The sequence below is a fragment of the Pseudonaja textilis genome, chromosome 4, assembly GCF_049901715.1.
Source record: "Pseudonaja textilis isolate UNSWEBS1 chromosome 4, rPseTex1.2, whole genome shotgun sequence".
NCBI lineage: Eukaryota > Metazoa > Chordata > Lepidosauria > Squamata > Elapidae > Pseudonaja > Pseudonaja textilis.
In genome coordinates, this window is record NC_141993.1 from 49,423,596 (window position 1) to 49,442,570 (window position 18,975).

Genomic DNA, 18,975 nt, shown 5'->3' on the forward strand with positions numbered 1-18,975 from the left:
TCTCGCGGACCACCAGTGGTCCCTGGCCCACTGGTTGGCAACCACTGCTTTAGAGCCTATAGTTGCTACTATATTAGCTATGAAACAGAAAAGTCTACTGTATATCCTTAATTTTTTCAGAACATCACTAACAACTGTACATACAGAAATAATTTCCCCAACAGAAACAAATTCAGACATCTGACAATTTTTTTAAACATGTCTAATATGTACAGCTTTTGAAATATCTGTGTCTTAATAAATGATCTTTTTTTGCCCACTCTAATTTGGTGAACTCACAAGTTCTTCAGGATAAATTACTTGAAAATTAACTTAAATGTCAAAAGAATCATAACCCTATTGTCAACATAACTTGACAAGTGAAGATCTATTATATACATGCAGAAGTGCACCTCTATCTTATCTCTTTTACAACAGCAGTCCCTTCTGTATAAAGGGGCAACCAGAGCAGAATGAATCCATGTTTGAGATGAAAAATCAAATAGAACTGGCTATGCAAAGAGGAATACAATTTCTGAAGTAATATATTATCCCAGGTTGAATGATAAAGACTTTATTAGCCAATTTTATGTTCTATAACAAAAATAAAATAAAATGGCATTTTATGTTCTATAACAAAAATAAAAATGATGAGCCTGCCCTATAGTAATAATGTAGCAATTGCATCTATTAATCATAGGGTTAAGTTAATCTCCTTCAAAAAAATTACCAATTAGAAGAAAGTCCATTAAAAGAATTAAATGCTTTACATGCCACCTTCTTCATTTAGCAAGTAATCAGAGAATGCCTCTTCAAATTTTGCATGAATAAAGATCTCATTAAATGCAAACCTGCAAGAATTAACGTAAATATCTTATTAACCTATAAAAAATGCTTGCTTGAAAGTTGCTCATTTCTTTACAGAAGTGAAGGTCAATTGTCCAGTTACTGATTGAGCAGATATTTACCTGGCAAATCATTACTTGATTAACATAGATGATTTGAGAAAGCTCACTGCAAGTATAGTACAGCTTAACCTAAATGGAAGCTTCAACCGCAAAGAAAGACATTTGTTTCAATGGCCAACTATTAATTAATAAGTTGTTATGAAATTAAATTACCAGGTGTTTGAGTAATAATTTCAGTCCTGACTTCAATGCTATGCTCTCACAGGGACACACACACAAGCTGGTGTTTCAACCAACTAATTTGTGCAATATTACTCTTGGGTATGCCATGATAGTCTATAATATCTCCAGAGGAAAAGTTGAGAACTTTTAAAATAATGTATCAAATACACATTTGGAGAGGAAACAACCAGCTAATCCCAAAAGTGTTGGCTAGATTGGATAGTAGGGGAAAAAAATCCCTGAAGTGGATAGTAGCAAGCCAATATTATCAACACATATATTTATTTATTTATTTTGTTAGTTTGTCAAGCATGAGAAAACAAGTAGAAGTATGAACATAACATATAAAGATATAAGTATAAACAGGTATAAGTATATACATAATAAATAAGTATGGATAAATGGATAAATGGGAACAGTAGAACAGGGACAGAAGACACGCTGATGTGCTTATGCATGCCCCCTTACAGACCTCTTAGGAATGGAGCGAGGTCCACGGTAGACAGTTTAAGGTTAAAGTTTTTGGGGTTTGAGATGTAACAAGAGTCAGGTAGTGGGTTCCAGGCATTGATCACTCTGTTGCTGAAGTCGTATTTTCTGCAATCGAGTTTGGAGCACTTTACCTTGAGTTTGTATCTGTTGTTTGCCTGTGTATTATTGCAGTTGAAGCTAAAGTAGCCACTGACAGGTAGGACGCTGTAGCAGACAATTTTGTGTACTAAGCTTAGATCAGACTGTAGGCGGTGTAGTTCTAGGTTGTCCAGGTCCAAATTTTCAAGCCTGGTAGCATAAGGTATTCTTTGCGAGCAGAGGAGTGGAGTACTCTTCTTGTGAAATACCTCTGGACTCACTCAATTGTATTAATATCCATTATACAGTGTGGATTCTAGGCAGATGATCTGTCTGAGAATTGGTCTGGTGAAGGTTTTGTATGTCCTGGTTTGCAGTAGTGTAACCGCAGAAGAAGCTTCTCAAAATTAGGTTAACAACTCTTAATGCCTTTTTGGCAATGCTGTTACAGTGGGCTCTGGGGCTTAGATCTTTTGAAATGAGTACTCCTAGGTCCTTGACAGAGTGAGGGTCATCTAGGAGGTTGTATCTGCCCAGTTTGTATTTAGTGTTCTGATTTTTAAATCAGAACAAAGTGTAAGACAGAGCATTTGTTGTTGATTTTGTCTATTAAGTTACCAGGAGTTGAATTTGATCCAAGAGAGACATGATTTTAGTATATTGTCATGACTGGACTTTTAACTATATCTGTTATTCACTTTCTTCCCATAGTTTCCGTAAGTGGAAAAAACTTGTTCAGGAACCAGCACTTAAGTCCTATTCTATTTCTCTCAAATTAACATTCTGGATTTGACTAAAAGAAATAAGTACATGTAACTTGTGTGGCTAAATAAGGTAGTGAGATTAACTGTTCCTTCTTTCTCTAATCAAAGCACAGAAAGAATACATTTCTATTTCAACTTCTTAGGAACTGAATTATAGAAACCTCTAATCCTTTAGACAAGAAAATGAAATATGGGAGTGGGGGGAGGGAAGATTTTGATTTTTTTCTGACAAACTATATTAAATCTCATGTCTGCAAGCTAGAAAACTTGTGAAAATATCTATTTATCAATGTTCTGGTTCATTCCCAGTGCCAGAAAAAAAGTTATTTTGTTAGTGTGTTGCATTAATTTTGCATTTATGGCACAGCAGATTGGTATAGCTTATTCAACAAAGACTAATTTAAAAATTCCTGGTTTGGGATTATATGCAATACCTCTTGAAAAGTGTGCCCTCTATTTTTAGCGAATGAGAAAAAACAATTCAAAGTAGCTCAAAAACAGGAGAGGATGAATATGCTTGCATTGCTTCATTAATGTCTTAAAATATTCATTTAGTTCAGTATTCAGTTTTGTCATTAAGCACAGGAGAACCAGTAGTGTCACCTATTGGATACTATGTCCATTATAGTACTCACTAATAGGCAGAAACAATACAACTGATTATTTAAATTGGGAATTCACTGTAAATGCAATATAACTTCATTGCTCTTCATCATATTGTTTGTTGAACCATCATATTTAATACATGATTTCTGGTTAGATGAAATTACTGTATGCAGTAAAGACTACACATTAAAGGGTTTTGTTTTCTCTTTTTAAGAATGGCATATATTGAGGAAACTAAATGGATATAAAATATATATTTAGATTTTTAATTTAATAATAAAAAATAAAACTATATCTTAATGGCAAACTTTTACACTTTGGTTTTTAGTATTAACAAAATTAAAAAATGTAAGAAAATTAGCATTGACACAGAATGTCAATGAGAAAAAATGAGAATAAGATAATTGTGAAGCAAGAAGCAACAAGAACCGATTTTTAGTTAATTTTACCATTATTTTTAAAATGTGAGTATTAGATATGTGAGTATTTTCTCATATCTAACAGAAACAGGATAAAATTACTTTCTATATTAATAGAAAAATATTAGAAATAATTAGTGTTCTTTTAAAAGAAGAACTCAACAGATTATTAAACATGAAATAATACCAAATGGCCAATGACATTTAAACTGAAATAGAAAATTTGATCCCATTGTTAGTAGGCCAGGAAAGATAAAGTAGGTCACAATAAATTCTGCCCTAATGGCAGAAGCCAGGTGTATGACATCTCAGTTGCGTTAAAGTAAAATGTTATTTCTGTTCATCTTATCTGGGGAAAAGAGCACATATCTCAAATCCTTTATATCACAGACTCCTGTGAGAGTCCACAGTATCTCCAAAACAGTCATAATTGTTTTGGGAAAAGGAGAAGATATAGATAAAAAATACTTAGCCAGTTGAAAATAATCAATGCTTTGCTATGCAGGTGATATTATATTATTTTGCTGCTTTAAATTAAATTCAGAGTAATGAATGAATACAACCTCATAGCTCACAATGTTTTTAAGGCAGACCTTATCACCAAATTGCAATTTCTATATCCATTTTAATATTAGAAACAATTAAGTCAATATCATTTTCCTCGACAGGTGTTGGGCCTTAGCTCTGCTTATTTTTTCTGTGTTGATTTGCCTTATTTGGAATGGTTGGTCTGAGAGTTCTATATGCTAAGTCCTAGGACGGACTGTTTTCCTGAGATCTTCGGTTTTAAGTCAGGAGATATGGTATCCAGGGTCTAGGACAATTTACTGCTGCTCATGCACCACCACCAGCTCACCCCAGGTGATTCGGCACAGGACAACTCACTGAAGAAATGTTATGATTTAAATGTTGAGTCTTAGGGTTTCGTGGCCATGGTCGATGGCCACAAAAGGTACTTAAAAGGAGGGGGGTCTGTGGTGAAGAAAAGATTGAGAACCACTGCTATAAGCATGGCAAGTGCTCTATTCTCCCCATAAATGGGGAAAGCTCTCCTTTTCAGAATGTAGCTGTTGTGCTCCAAAGCAAATAGTAAAATATATTGTGGAACAATGCCCTCTAAGCACATATCAGGGAAACCCCAGAGACTTTCTGTATGCAACTCTATCATCTATCAACTATATAAATAGTCTACCTTTGAATTTGTAAATGGAGTAAATAATTTCATATTCGCTCAATGAGAATACAATTGTGATGGTTTTTTTGCCAGGCATTAAATGTTAGAAACTAAAGTAACTGCAAAATTTAAATGCATCAGCAACTGCCTTATTTAAAAGAACTGAGAATCAAATCTAAAATGCACAAATGGTGTCTACTTATTCTATCTTGCAACATGGAAAACACATAATCAGAATCTATTAATTCACAAAAATCATAGATGAAAATCAAGTTCTCATTCAAGTCACATTGTTACTGTAGTGGTGATAGCAATTAAATTCCTGATGTAGAATGAAAAGAATTGGGCATAAAATGCTCTCAAATTAGCATTTTATACTATTAAGAGATCTATCCTTTACTATTGAATTGTAGGGCGGGGAAAGTTGCCGTATATCTTTAATGTCTACTTTCCCATTGCCACAGAGAAAATCAATTATTGTAAATAAATGTCAGTGAAACTACTGTAGAGAGGAAATAGCAGCTAGACTGTTTTTTGAACATTCCTCTGGCAAACTTCCTTCACTTTGCTTTGACTCCCTCCCTATTCTAGGAACATTTCCATGGAAAGGTTCTGTTCCCCTGGCTTGATCTTGGCATGCACTAACAAACGCTTTACAGTCACTCAACACCTTTCATTGTATACAAGGACACATCCACTTTAAACAGTTGATTGCCCTCTGGCAACATGAACACTGTTCTTACACCCACAACAGTTAATTATTGTGCTTCTTTTTTTATGCCTTTTATATAGCTTGACTACTGTAGTACATTTTTTTCTTACATTCCATCATGTCCAATCCTCAAAAATTGTCCAGACAACTCCCTGCAGTTTTCTTGGCATGGTTTCCTCAGAAATGGTTTGCCATTGCCTTCTTCCTAGCGCTGAGAGAAACTGATTGGCCCAAGATCACCCAGCTGGCTTTGTGCCCAAGGCAAGATTAAAAACTCATGGTCTCCGGATTTCTAGCCTGATACCTTAATAATTACACCAAATTGACTCTGACTGTGATTCTTAGCCTTCTATTTTTAAATTTTGGAGCTAAGTTAAGCTAAGCAATTAGTAGTTGTTGACATAATCAGTATTTCTGCCCTAAGAAATTCTAGTTCTACATTCTCCTCCTCTTAATTTTCCACCTACTTCCCCTTTATATGCCTGGAAGGAAGAAAGATCCACCTCCTCTTTCTCTGGCCTCAAAGAGGCAGGTAAGGGAGAAATTCTTCTCCCCTTCATCTTTGTGGAGACTGGCTCTTCTTCCAAAGTTAAAGTAACAATTGTTGGCAACTTCCCCTCCCCTTCAGATAAATGCCTGATGATGCGGTTTCTTTCAATCTATCTCTCTTATTGACAAATTCTACCTGTCTTACCCACTCCACCTCAATAAATCCCTAATCTTCCTAGGGTCAGAATCACTGGCAATTGTAAAAATATTGTTGTGTGACCAGATGGCTTTGGATTGCAAAGGCGTAACTGGGAATGGTGAAGATGGAAAGCTTATATGCATATTATTCACTGCCTCCCAGAAACATTTATGGTAGTATCCAGACAGTCCATTACAATAAAGCTTTTTAAATCTAGTCATCCTATGCTAAATCCAAAACGTATTTTATCTCAAGTTGTTCCTTGCCATGTCTCAGGATGAGAAATGGTGACAGAGATAAGATGTGTTAAGGGGAATGAAACAGTATAATCAAAAGCTGCAATCAAATGCTGCTAGTGTTACCGTGGGGAATCCAATACACTTGGCATCTAGCTTGACTGAGAACTCATGGTGTATAAACACACAAAATAAATATAAAAACGATAGTGTAAACAGATGAAAGCCACATGTGATCCCCTGGGGAAAGGGGGAGCTTTACAATAGTGATGGTTGGCAGAGTACTTTCAGGTAGATTTGCTAGATCTATCTGCTCTTTAATGATGTGTTGAGCATAATTTTATCTTTTCAATGTTTAAGACCATAAAAAATGATGATTTGATTTGATTATCTCTCCAAAATGAAAGGATTGAGAGTGACAGAGTGACACTATTAGCCATTGTTGGCCTTAAAAATGACACTGATTTCATTCATAAGCAAATGCTGTCACAGGAAAAAGTTCTAGCCAATTGTCTTGTGGGTTACTATAGCAACAAAGATATCGCTCTGAGGTATCCTTCCTTCTTGGATACCTAAATATATGGCTCAACATCTCCTTAAAAAGCAGGTAGATTACTCAGGGGCCACCTACAAATAATTTGCTAAGCATCACCATCTGAAAAGTTTCATGTATTCTTCAGGAATGAGTTTGATTTTAGGATATCTTTACAGCAACATATGACCATTATGAAAGAGTTACATGGATTATTATGTTCCAATTTGCTCCAAACAAATTGGCAATATTGGTTACTAGTTTTTTTAATCAACTCTCAACTACTAGCCAAGATACTTGCTAATAAGGAAAAGAATGTAGCATTCACATTCACATTTAAAATTACAGAAAATAACATGTTAAATGCATACAAAGTTATCTTTCACTTATCTCAACCTGAGCTGAGAAATCTAAAATTTGTCTTTTTGTTTAAAAAAAATGTAAAAATGAAAGAGTTAAAGAAAAAATCTGCAATGTTTTTTTTTCTTTCTTACCGTATGTTGACCAATGCATGAGTCACCTTACTGGCTGGCTCTTTCCACTGACCAGCATTAGTAGAAAGTCTCAGAACTGAAAAAAAAGAAAGAAAGATTCTATGACACTTATTTGACTGCAGCTCAAGAGTTTCCAATTTTTTGTGGCTTTGGACTGCATTTCCTCCCATCCCATTTTTTTTTAACTGTCTCAGCATTCACAGAGATGGGGCAGTATGCATATTGTTATTGGAGAAGATGGGGATAAATCTTTTATACTTTCTGGGCAATTGGATGGGGAGATACCTGGTATTTAAAAGTAACTAATGTTGGGTCATCATTTCAGAGATATTTCTTTACTTAAACAGAGAAATAGAATCACCAGGATAGGTCATTGGGGGTAGGAATGAGTTTCAATTTCCTGCCCGCTACCCTGTTTTCCTTGTGGGAATCTGGCAAGCAGAATCATAAAGCAACCAACCAACCAACCTACCTTCCTTCCTTCCTTCCTTCCTTCCTTCCTTCCTTCCTTCCTTCCTTCCTTCCTTCCTTCCTTCCCTCCCTCCCTCCCTCCCACCTCCTTCTCTTGCAGGGAGGTAAGTGACTGATGCTGGATGGCAGAGAGACTGGCTTAGAAACTGTCACAGAATGTTGAAAATGATCATCTCTCAGCTGCCAGTAATACTAAAGCAGTCGCCGCTTTCCATATGTCATTCCTTTAGGACTCATGTAAGTTAGTCTATCTGAGGTACCTTGCCCTATGATGTTGCCCTACGATGCACCGTTTTGCCCAGTTAAAGGTTATGATGAGAGTTTTAATGGAATACAAAAGGTGTCCTAAGGCTACTGAAATCTTAATATACTATTTTCTTCGGTTCTTGTTAGACAGCAGAAAATTGTGATGTTCTGTTTGATAGCTTTGCTGGCAAATTTCAGAAACACACTCCTGGGAAACTTTAGGAACAGTAAGAAAAATGTGATGTTCAGGTACATGTGTATTTTGTGTATTGTCCATCCCCAATATGAATACAGACATTCATAGAAAAACACTTAATATATAGATCTCATCTCTTTCCAAATACTGTGTGTTTAGCTCCATAAAACACAATGCATGCTTTCTATGCTATATGTAGAAGTTTGCTGAAAATATAAATTATTAAATTCATTATTAAGCTACTATCTCCTTAATAATCAGACTTAGAGGAACCATATTTCTTCTCTGAACTGGCATGCAGCTTCCTTGGCAGCCTGGAAACGGGAAGCTGTCTACAGAATCCTTAACTTCCACGGTGCCCTACCATGCAGCATTAACATCCAAATACAAATACTTCTAAGCTGACTTAGAATTCTCAGTGAATTGAAGGAGGTGCAATAGAAGTACAGAGATAGTAATGTGCATGAAACACTGAATCATAGGGCTGGAAAGGATCTTGGACCTTCTACTCTAACCTCCTCCTCAAGGCAGGAGATCTTATACCATCTCAGTCAAATGGTTGTCCAGACTATTTTTAAAAAACTTTCACAACTCTGGGAGGTAAACTATTCCATTAATTAATTAAACAGAATTTTTTTCCTTACTTCTAGGTTGGATTTCTCTTTAACAGGTTTCCATCCATTGCTTCTTGTTCTGCATTCTGGTGCTATGGAGAATATGTCAATCCCTTCTTTATGACAGTCCTTCAGGTACAGTTACCATATCCCTCCTAATATTTCCCTTTGATAGGCTAGACATATCTATCTCTTTCAACTGTTCATCACATGATTTAGCCTTTCTAGGGCCTCAGCATCCTTTTTGTATCATGAGGAGAAAATGGGACACAGTATTCCAAGTGTGACCTCACTAGCAGTATTATCACTTCTGGTGATCTTCATATTTACTATATACACTGCTCAAAAAAATAAAGGGAACACAAAAATAAGACATCCTAGAACTGAATGAATTATTCTTACTGAATACTTTGTTCATTACATAGCTGAATGTGCTGATTACAAAATCACACAAAAATTATCAATTGAAATCAAATTTAGCAACCCATGGAGGTCTGGATTTGGAGTTACACTCAAAATTAAAGTGGAAAAAAACACTACATGCGCATCCAACTTTGATGTAATGTCCTTAAAACAAATCAAAATGAGGCTTAGTGTGTGTGACCTCCACGTGCCTGTATGACCTCCCTACAATGCCTGGGCATGCTCCTGATGAGGTGGCGGATGGTCTCCTGAGGGATCTCCATTCACACCTGGACTAAAACATCCCCCAACTCCTGGACAGTCTAGCATTGTCTTGCATTAGGAGGAACCCAGGGCCAACCGCACCGGTCACGCTGGAAGATGTTGCAGGCAGCAGAACGTTCTTCACGGCGTCTCCAGACCCTGTCACCTCTGTCACATGTGCTCAGTGTGAACCTGCTTTCATATGTGAAGAGCACAGGGTGCCAGTGGCAAATTTGCCAATCCTGGTGTTCTCTGGTAAATGCCAAACGTCCTGCAGGGTGTTGGGCTGTAAGCACAACCCCCACCTGTGGACGTCGGGCCCTCATACCACCCTCATGGAGTCTGTTTCTGACCGTTTGAGCAGCCACATGCACATTTGTGGCCCCCTGGAGGTCATTTTGCAGGGCTCTGGCAGGGCTCCTCCTGTCCTTCCTTGCACAAAGGCGGAGGTAGCGGTCCTGATGCTGGGTTGTTGCCCTCCTACAGCCTCCTCCACATCTCCTGATATACTGGCCTGTCTCCTGGTAGCACCTCCATGCTCTGGACACTACGCTGACAGACACAGCAAACCTTTTTGCCACAGCTCGCATTGATGTGCCATCCTGGATAAGCTGTACTACCTGAGCCATTTGTGTGGGTTGTAGACTCCGTCTCATGCTACCAGTAGAGTGAAAGCACCGCCAGCATTCAAAAGTGACCAAACCATCAGTCAGAAAGCATTGGAACTAAGAAGTCGTCTGTGGTCACCACCTGCAGAACCACTCCTTTATTGGGGATGTCTTGCTAACTGCCTATGCTTTCCACCTGTTGTCTATTTCATTTGCATAACAGCATGTGAAATTGATTGTCAAACAGTGTTGCTACCTAAGTGGACAGTTTGATTTCACAGAAGTGTGATTGACTTGGAGTTACATTGTGTTGTTTAAGTGTTCCCTTTATTTTTTTGAGCAGTGTAAATGAAGGATGAGCGGATGTGGTGATGATTTTTATATGCATGAGTGCAAATGCGAGATAAGGTTGTACATCAGAGAATTACAGGTCAAAAAGAGGAGAAAGAGAAAAGGATTTATCACACATTTATAGCTTTGGCCCTCCATGAAGGAATCCAGTTCTCCAATTACAGAAAAACTGCCCCACCCTCCTCCCATAGCAGTAGCAAATGCACTGCTCTACCATCTCCACTTCCTTATCCAAAAATATTTCCAGACAGCATTATTTTTCTTCCCTTCCTATTTACACAAGCTGTTTCCCGACTGCATTTCTTTGAAGCACTGACCTGGTTCCATGACTCGCTCTATGTTCTTTGGAGACAATTTCTTACTGTGCTTTCATCAAAATAAGATGAAAGCACAACTTCCTGTTTTCATGTCATGTTTACAATAAGGCTTCCCTGCAGCTAAATGGTTCTGGGAGCTTGGCTTACTCTCTGATCTGAGATTAAGGCGTAGTTTCCCAATTGGGAGCATTCTACACATGTCAAATGGGATCATCCTAAGTGAACTTGGTGCGTTCTTGCTACTATTTAAGTATTATATGCCAAGAAACAGCAGCAAGTATACTTTCACATGCAGCAGCCATATCAGTGCTTCAGGTAATCCTCTGATCCCTTGACTATATTATTTATATATTACTGTATTATTTATGATTTATATAAGCTTAAGAAAGTATAAGTTTAAATATCTCTTTAGCCTGGAATATCTTTTAAATGGTTATTTCACAGTCATGTATTAAAGGTTAATTAAAATTATATGACAAACGTGTATTAAAGAGCAATCATACATTATTATTTGCCCTTAGCCACATTTATACAAATGTTACATTAACATAAAGTCAAGTCATCTAACACTACTTACCCATGGAATATAGGTTATCAAAACTCTGGTGCATTCTGATTATTTCATAATATAGCTCATCGTAACTGCTAGGAGTTGGAAGAAAGGTATCTCCATAAGTGATGAACATATTAAACAGGTTTATCACCTTAAAAAAAGATTATGGGTATTACTGAATAAAAGTATATTCATTTTATTATTTAATCAAATAGAAATAGGAATTTTCTGGGCAAATTAAAAGGTTATTAAATAAATAAAAATACTAACGCATGTAAACCACATATCCTAACATTAAAAGTATCGAAGCGATCACTTAGCTTTCATATCTAAAACATGTACTTTCTTTTCCTGACAAATTCATCAGGCCTGACTCTTATTAAGCAAGGGAAAACTACAGTCACCCATGACAACAACATATCATTCACCAAAAAGGCAAATTTGCATGGTTGAATGTATAGCTTAAAAGTAAAATGAAGTCATAAAAAAAACAGGCAAGCTGTTTCTATATAATCAAGAGTTTCTTAAGGAACATACAATTATATAAAAGCATAAATCAAAAGCCAAAATTAAAGAAATTTCAAAATATCAAAAAAAATTATCTAAGAACAGTTGTACCGTATTGTCAGTTGTGTGGGAAGCAATTGACACATACAAAAAGAAATAAAATCAGTTTATTCAACTCTCTAATTTTCTCTGGATCTCCCAGACTACATGTGGCTTCTAAGCTTCTGAAATTTCCACACTGCAGAATTGCTGTACATGAATGACTATTTTCCACCATTTTAATCCTAGTAAGCACTTTAGAAGAGGAAAGTTTGGAGCTTAAGCATCTCTGTGAAATTAAAAAAATAAAAAGATACCTCTACTGTCAGCAATAAATAGAAATACTTCAAGGGGAAAAAAATAAATGGCATTCTCCAATTGACTACTATTCAAAATGTACCTCCTTGGCTGTCCAGCTATGAAACATTTGGATTTTCAGACTAATTACTGCAATAAGCTCTTTCCTCATTTAAATGTCCCAAACAGAATTCCACAGTTTAATTTCCAGCCTGCCTAGAATTCCACAGTTTAATTTCCAGCCTGCCTAGAGCCATGAAGATCATTCCTATTAGAACATGAAGAAGCACTGGAAGTTTTTTTTTTTTTTGTGGGTTCCAATGGTGACAGATAAAAAACACAGCTCTCCCTAATATAGCACTCAATTCAGTACATATTAAAACATTTCTTTTTCTATATACATTCCAAAAAGCATTTGGAGGGAGTATTCTTATCTTGGATCCAATTCTGTCTCCAGGCCTTTGGCAGCCATGACTAATGTCTTTTTCTTCCTTTCTGTTCCCCTTTGGTTGCACTTCTATTGTTCTTTGTTTTTAAATGTTTTAACAATTGTAAACTGCCCAGACTTGCTGGGAGTCAGGGGCATATAAATTTAATAAATTATTAATCACTGTCTTTAAACATTATACATGGGACTCATGTAAGTATTATAATAGAGAATAAAAGTTCCTAAACTGAACTATAAAATGTAAAGTAATATTCTTAACCTGGTTTTGCCCAGGATTTGTATATATCTATGTATGTGATTTATTAACCTCCTCCGGCCATAAGATGGAGCCAGAAATCTGGTTTGTTCTCTTCTTGCATTTCCTGTATTGCAGTATTGCCTGATCGTGGTTCTGCTCAGATTGCTGTGAGTCTTGCAACTGTTAGCAAACTCCATTTACTGAACTCTGTTTATGATACTGGACTTCGTTTTTGGATTATCCCTGGACTGATACTAATTGCTTTAACCGTGTATGATTTGGACTGTTTGGTGGACTTTGTTAACCCGTTTACTGGAGGTAAAACCTACATTTTACTATTCAGTATATCTGTATGCTGGTCATGTGTTATTCAACATCATTCTCACTACGTTTCCCTAAGTGCACTCATTCTCCTAATGGGGAATACCTCAACAACACCGCTGTGACGACATGAGTTTGATACCCCTGAACTAAAGCCTTCCAGAAATCCAGGTTTTATCTAATTTGAGATAAGCCATTCTTTGCACTGGGGGTAAACTGTTCTAAAGGGTTAGGGTTAGCCACCAAAAATACCCACTTCTGTGCCCCATCCTGTAAAACCTCCTAATAGGAGGGACCTTTAGCAGAACCTCTCTATTCATGCAGGGACAATTTACTTGGGATAAATAATTTTTTGGGATACTCAGATCCCAAAAGCTCCTTGAGAAACTTGGAAACATATCAATAACCAATGCAGCTCCATCAGCAGTAGAATAACATGAAAGCATATTGGGATTGCCCAATAAGCACACGGCCATTGCATTTTGCATCATTTGAAATTTTAAGATAGTGTTCGAGGAGTTTTCATACAGTATATATTTTTATTAGTTTATGAAGGACAGCTCCATTAAAATGAGCTGCAACAATTTAGGTAAAAGGAGATAAGAGTGTAACATAATCTTGTCTTGTTCTGTCTGAGACATTACAGCAGCTGCACTGGACAAAGGCTAGCAGAAGCCATATATGTAGGAGGATCCCCAGATTGTGAGTCTGGTCTTTCAGGGTGAAGCAGAAACCCATCAAGTACCAAGGTTGATATCACTCCATAATCAACTGGCTACTGAACCAATAGCCATTCTAACTTCACTGGTTTGAGACTGAACCCATTTCTCCCCATCTAGGCCATGGAAGCATCCATACTTTCCCCCCATTTTCCATGTAGCCTCTGGCAGCATAGTAGGGTATCGTCAACATACTGATAATGATTCACTCTGTGCCAGCAGCTTCATGTACATGTTAAAAGGTTCCCTTAAAAATAAAATAAAAATCAAGAGTTTTTATCCTTGCTAAGGCCCATTTCTTTCCAAAGATACTCACCATCAGAGCCAAGGTAAAGATGTTATGTTTTGCCAGCAAAACTGTTTCATTAGACATGAGGAACTTCAACAGATTAATCAGAGCTAAAGGAAGAATTTAAAAAATTAAATAAAGTTTTATTCACATAAACCAATACTTATAACCAATGTAAATAAGAAACTGAACTTCTTTAATTAAAATGTATACTTCACAGGTAAGAAAACTTCTGTTTTAGTTCTAGATTTAGCTTACTTGTACTTTTTATGTTAAATTAACTTGTCAGAGATCACTTTAAGTAGGAACAAGAGTAGGAAAATGAATTGTTTTCAGCACAAAAACCAACTAATCAATATTAGAGGCCACTTTTGCTAATGGTACACAAGTCAGAACCATGTATGGTCTGCAACAGCTAGGTTCACTTAGTGTATTATACTTATTTGGATACAATACATGTTATGTCGAGTTACTTAGGACAGGACAGATCACTTTGGATTCAGGAGCTCAGAAGCACTGTCTGCAGACCAAAGTATTTTAACGCCCTTGGTTATGTACATTCTTTTAAATCTCTTTTCAGTAAGACAGAGCAACCAAGGTAGCAAAAGCTGGGAACACAAATAGTTTGAGGCAAAAATGTATATCTGACAGCACTATTACAATCAAAAAATAACAGTCAAAAATAATTTCCAAACAAAGGCATTTATATTTTACTTGAAGTTTCTGAATATGTGAACTTTAGACTGAACATTTTCAGTTCTTAATAAGGAAATTGGGGTCCAAAGCACACATTTTACAGCTACGAAGTTAAAACTGTCCAGTTTAAGTCCATTTAGAAACTTGAGGACAGAGTTCACCCTTGTTATGGAACAATATTAACACACGAGATTCACTGATGGGTACATGAGATTATCATAAACTATAGGAGGAACACAATGATTGTCGACTACCTACTGATCACCTTGATTAAAAAGTCATGCTAGAATGATCAGCTTATATGAAGATATGGCTAATGAAAGGAGTCATGCCAGACTGACCAGGAAGAATCCTATTTCAGATCAGCACTTCTGTATCTAAGATGGGCACATGCTGGCTAGGAGGACATGAAAAATGAGACCAAGGAACTGCAAAACAAACTAACAGTAAACAACAGTCCAATCAGGGAATCACCAAGTCCAATCCCACCAACACAATAGGGCAAGCCACCAATAAATAAAAAGAGAGCAAACCCCACTTCTTACTAGCACTGATATTACCTAATTTGTTAGTGAAACATCTGCAGGAAAAAAACAAATCTGAGAGAGGATCAAAACCCCCACTAATGGGACCTAACCAAAAAGTATTTCAGACATAACTTTTTGGAGATTGGGGGGAAAAAACCAAGTTGGAACTTGTTTTTACAATTTAAAATTGTAATAATGATTGGATTTGGCTAAATTGGAAATTGCCAATCAGAGTCCAACTTGCTATTCTGCTAAGAAGAAAGGAGGAATAAGGTCTCATTAATTCATCTCCTTACTTGACTTTCTCTCCAACAATTTTCTCTTTAGCTACTAACAGCCTTCCATCAATGTTCTTCCAATGGGAGGGAGTTTGACTGTCCATCAATCCTTCTTAAACTTGCACCCAAACTTGTGCTCTTGTGGCTCATTCCTCCAATGGCAAAAGATATTTGCCCAAGCACTATGGGAGGAGAAATACTTTGTAGATGGTAGGACTGAATGGATAAAGAGTGATAAGTGATAAGAGTAATAAGATAATATTCCATTTGTCTTTCTGAGTTGACTTTTATCCTTTCTTGTATTAATTTACACTAACCTAAGCATGACCTCTTCACATAACCGAAACACAACACAGCACATTTTTACCAGTTCAGTCAATCAGGATATGGTTGCCTTCCCATCTGCTTCTCTAAGAAAGTTATGTATCAGCTATAATGATCTTTGGACAGTTTGTATCAGGCTTGAGAGGCACATTAAAGGGAAAATTGTAGGAGAAATTTGAATCAATAAACTTGTGCAACTGGCTTTAAAATATATTCTATTCCCTTTTGTGGTTAGTGTGCCCATGCGGAGCAGAAAGCCAAAACTGTCCTAAAGTTAGTCAGCTCAACTCATATAATTACATTATTAATTATTTTGACCAAGGGCAAAAGATTGGTTACTTTAACAGCATGGCTGCCATATAATGTTTCTTGAAAGAATTTAAAATAATCTTGATTTAGCAAACACGAGACTATAAATTAACTTTTGACCCGTTAAGGAGTTCATTTGTGGCTCACTGTTTTTGTTTGTTCTGGGGTTCTTTAGCTTGTTTTTATTGTTGTTTGTTGTTTGTTTAAAGAATAAATGCTTTCTCTCTGGAAGATTTGGAATATGCTGTGACCTATTTTCTGTTGTTAATCAGAATCACAGTTAGTGACAGTTGTTGGTATTCTCTGAACTTTTAAAAATATCTAACATACTACGAGGAATCTTAAGTAATCTGAAAAGTCAGTGGGAGGATAAGAAGGATCCCGTGTTCTAGATGTAGATGTTGCAATAAATTAAATAATCATATAAGCAACAAACAAAACAGTTGAATAACAGTAATTCCAAACATCATTTGAGTAAACATAACCAAGGAGAGAGGTACAAATGTAATAACAGGCAAGATTGTGATTAGAAAATCACAAGCAAACAAATACCACATTTCATCCTCACATGTACAGAACAGAGTATCACTCTCTGAGCATAGTGTGTTCATAGAAACATTAATCTGCACAAATGGATACAGGATAATACTGTGCCACGTAGAGCCACTATGCTTTTCTCATCAATATATCCAGTTCAATTTAAATGCTTAGGATTGTGAATAAGACCTTAATACCATACTGATTCAGGTCAAAATAGATATTTGGTCATATTGTGCTTAAACACATCAGATTTCAAAGCAAAACAGAAATTCCAAATAGGCCCTCCATATAGCAAAGATGCAGTTAAAACACGTTTCCAAGGTAACTAAGCTTCCATGGCAAACGTTGCCATCCAAGGCAATCACTACTTGGGACTAAGACAGCTGCCCTGAGTCTCTGTGAGCAGTTTATTGGGAACTTCTCCCAGTAGTAGGCATTAAGTATGTTTTATTCAATAGTTCAACTTAAAAAAAAAAAAAAACATTGTCAAATCATTCAGCCAAAGAGTTGGAATGCTTCATATTCTACAGTCAACAGAAACTTTTCTCCCTTCCGTTCATATTTTTAACAATTTGCCTTCAGCAATTATCCAATAGATATAAATCACAGGCTGTTAACAATTTGTTCTAATCCAGTATTGGAGAAATGCCTTCACATGAAACTTCTGGATCACAAAGTAATGTCTAAGGAACATTCTTATTTGTGCTCAGTTTGGTTCACTCATTCATTTTCCTCCAGCAACAGTTTAGGCATTTCATCTCCTGAAGCAAATCTGATAAACAACTGACCCCCTCTGAGGATCCATGCATGATCCAATCCAAAGCCACTGTTGGCATTCATTCCAAGTGGTGATTATGGCCTTAGTTGAGCTATGAAATAGAGCTTCAGGGAAAATCCCAAGCTCTCCCTGAAATCCTACTTGGTCCATCAGGGACCTGGGCTAAACTGATCTGTTCAGAGAACACAAAGGAAAAGGATATACCTTCAAATTTTCATTAAAAAATAATCCCAATATAGTTAAGATCTGAAGACACCATTCTTGCGGATTTAGTGAAGAAGAGAGAGAAAATGTGATGACATTAGAAATTAGGAATAGCTTTCAGATACAGTTTAATGTAAACTGGACCAATTGTCCCAATGGCTTTGGAAATACATTTCTATTTGTTCCCAGTGTCTCTATCTCCTATTCGCTTCAAGGCTGGATTCATGGAAGAGACTTTGAGCATGAGAAAACTATTCTTTGTACCCTCCCTCCTTTGAAAGGTATAATTGCAAAAGGAAGCAGCAATTTTTGTTGCAGAAGAAAGCAAGGACCTTGGATCCCTTTGATGCAACATTCTTTCATAATAAGGATTATACAATAAGGGCAACAAAAATACTTTTCTGTCAAAAATATGTTTAAAGTTGTTTAAGGTGATCTGGTCGCTCTAGGTAGATAGGGCTCAGGGGAAGATTTACAGGGCTGCTGTGTGGACTATTCTGGCATCTGTCATTTCTTATACCTGTATCTTGTAAGCAATTGACAAATCAAATAAATACTAAATACGAAAATATAAAGTGACTCAGATTCATTTTGAGTGGTAGCCCAACTGTTCACGTCATATGGAGGCACCTGTGGTGCAGTTTTCACAGATATCTGTGACTCTATTAGTCATGATGAAATGGACTGAGTCCTTCATGCTGTGAGTTCATCTACCTTTGGAACAGATACATGTCTCTTTGGGATGGTTAAGGCTTCCCAGGAGTGACATGTAATTGGAGCCATGAAATATTTAATCCCTCCTTGTGGGAGGTGTGATGTCTACAGGAAGCAATCATCCACTCTTTTGAGGCCATTGCTTACCCAATGGAACTGGACACTTTTCATCTAGCTTCCAATCTTACAGTTATGGGAAAAGTTGTTGAAAAGCTGGCTGGTCCACAATTTTAGAAAGTCCCAGAAGAAATAAATTATATGGACTCCTTTCTGTCAGGATTCAGACTTGCTTATAATACTGAGATGGCACTGGTGGACCTTGACAATAACTTCTGAGATGAGGCTGTACATCCATACTGGGCCTCCTTAATCTCTCAGAAGATTTACCATAAATTATATCATCTTTTGGGGACGGCTCAGG

At 36.7% G+C, this 18,975-nt stretch overlaps 1 protein-coding gene across 2 annotated transcripts in view; it reads right to left on the bottom strand.

Moving 5' to 3' along the window:
• The window catches only part of ARMH3 (armadillo like helical domain containing 3), a 132,898-nt gene that overhangs the window by 65,226 nt on the left and 48,697 nt on the right, over positions 1-18,975 (bottom strand). For both annotated transcript variants that reach the window (XM_026701172.2, XM_087932879.1), the window contains 3 exons: positions 14,212-14,294; positions 11,351-11,477; positions 7,305-7,380 (listed from right to left, as the gene is read on the bottom strand). In XM_026701172.2, the coding sequence (XP_026556957.1) occupies positions 7,305-7,380; positions 11,351-11,477; positions 14,212-14,294 (286 nt within the window). The remainder of the gene's footprint in view (positions 1-7,304; positions 7,381-11,350; positions 11,478-14,211; positions 14,295-18,975) is intronic.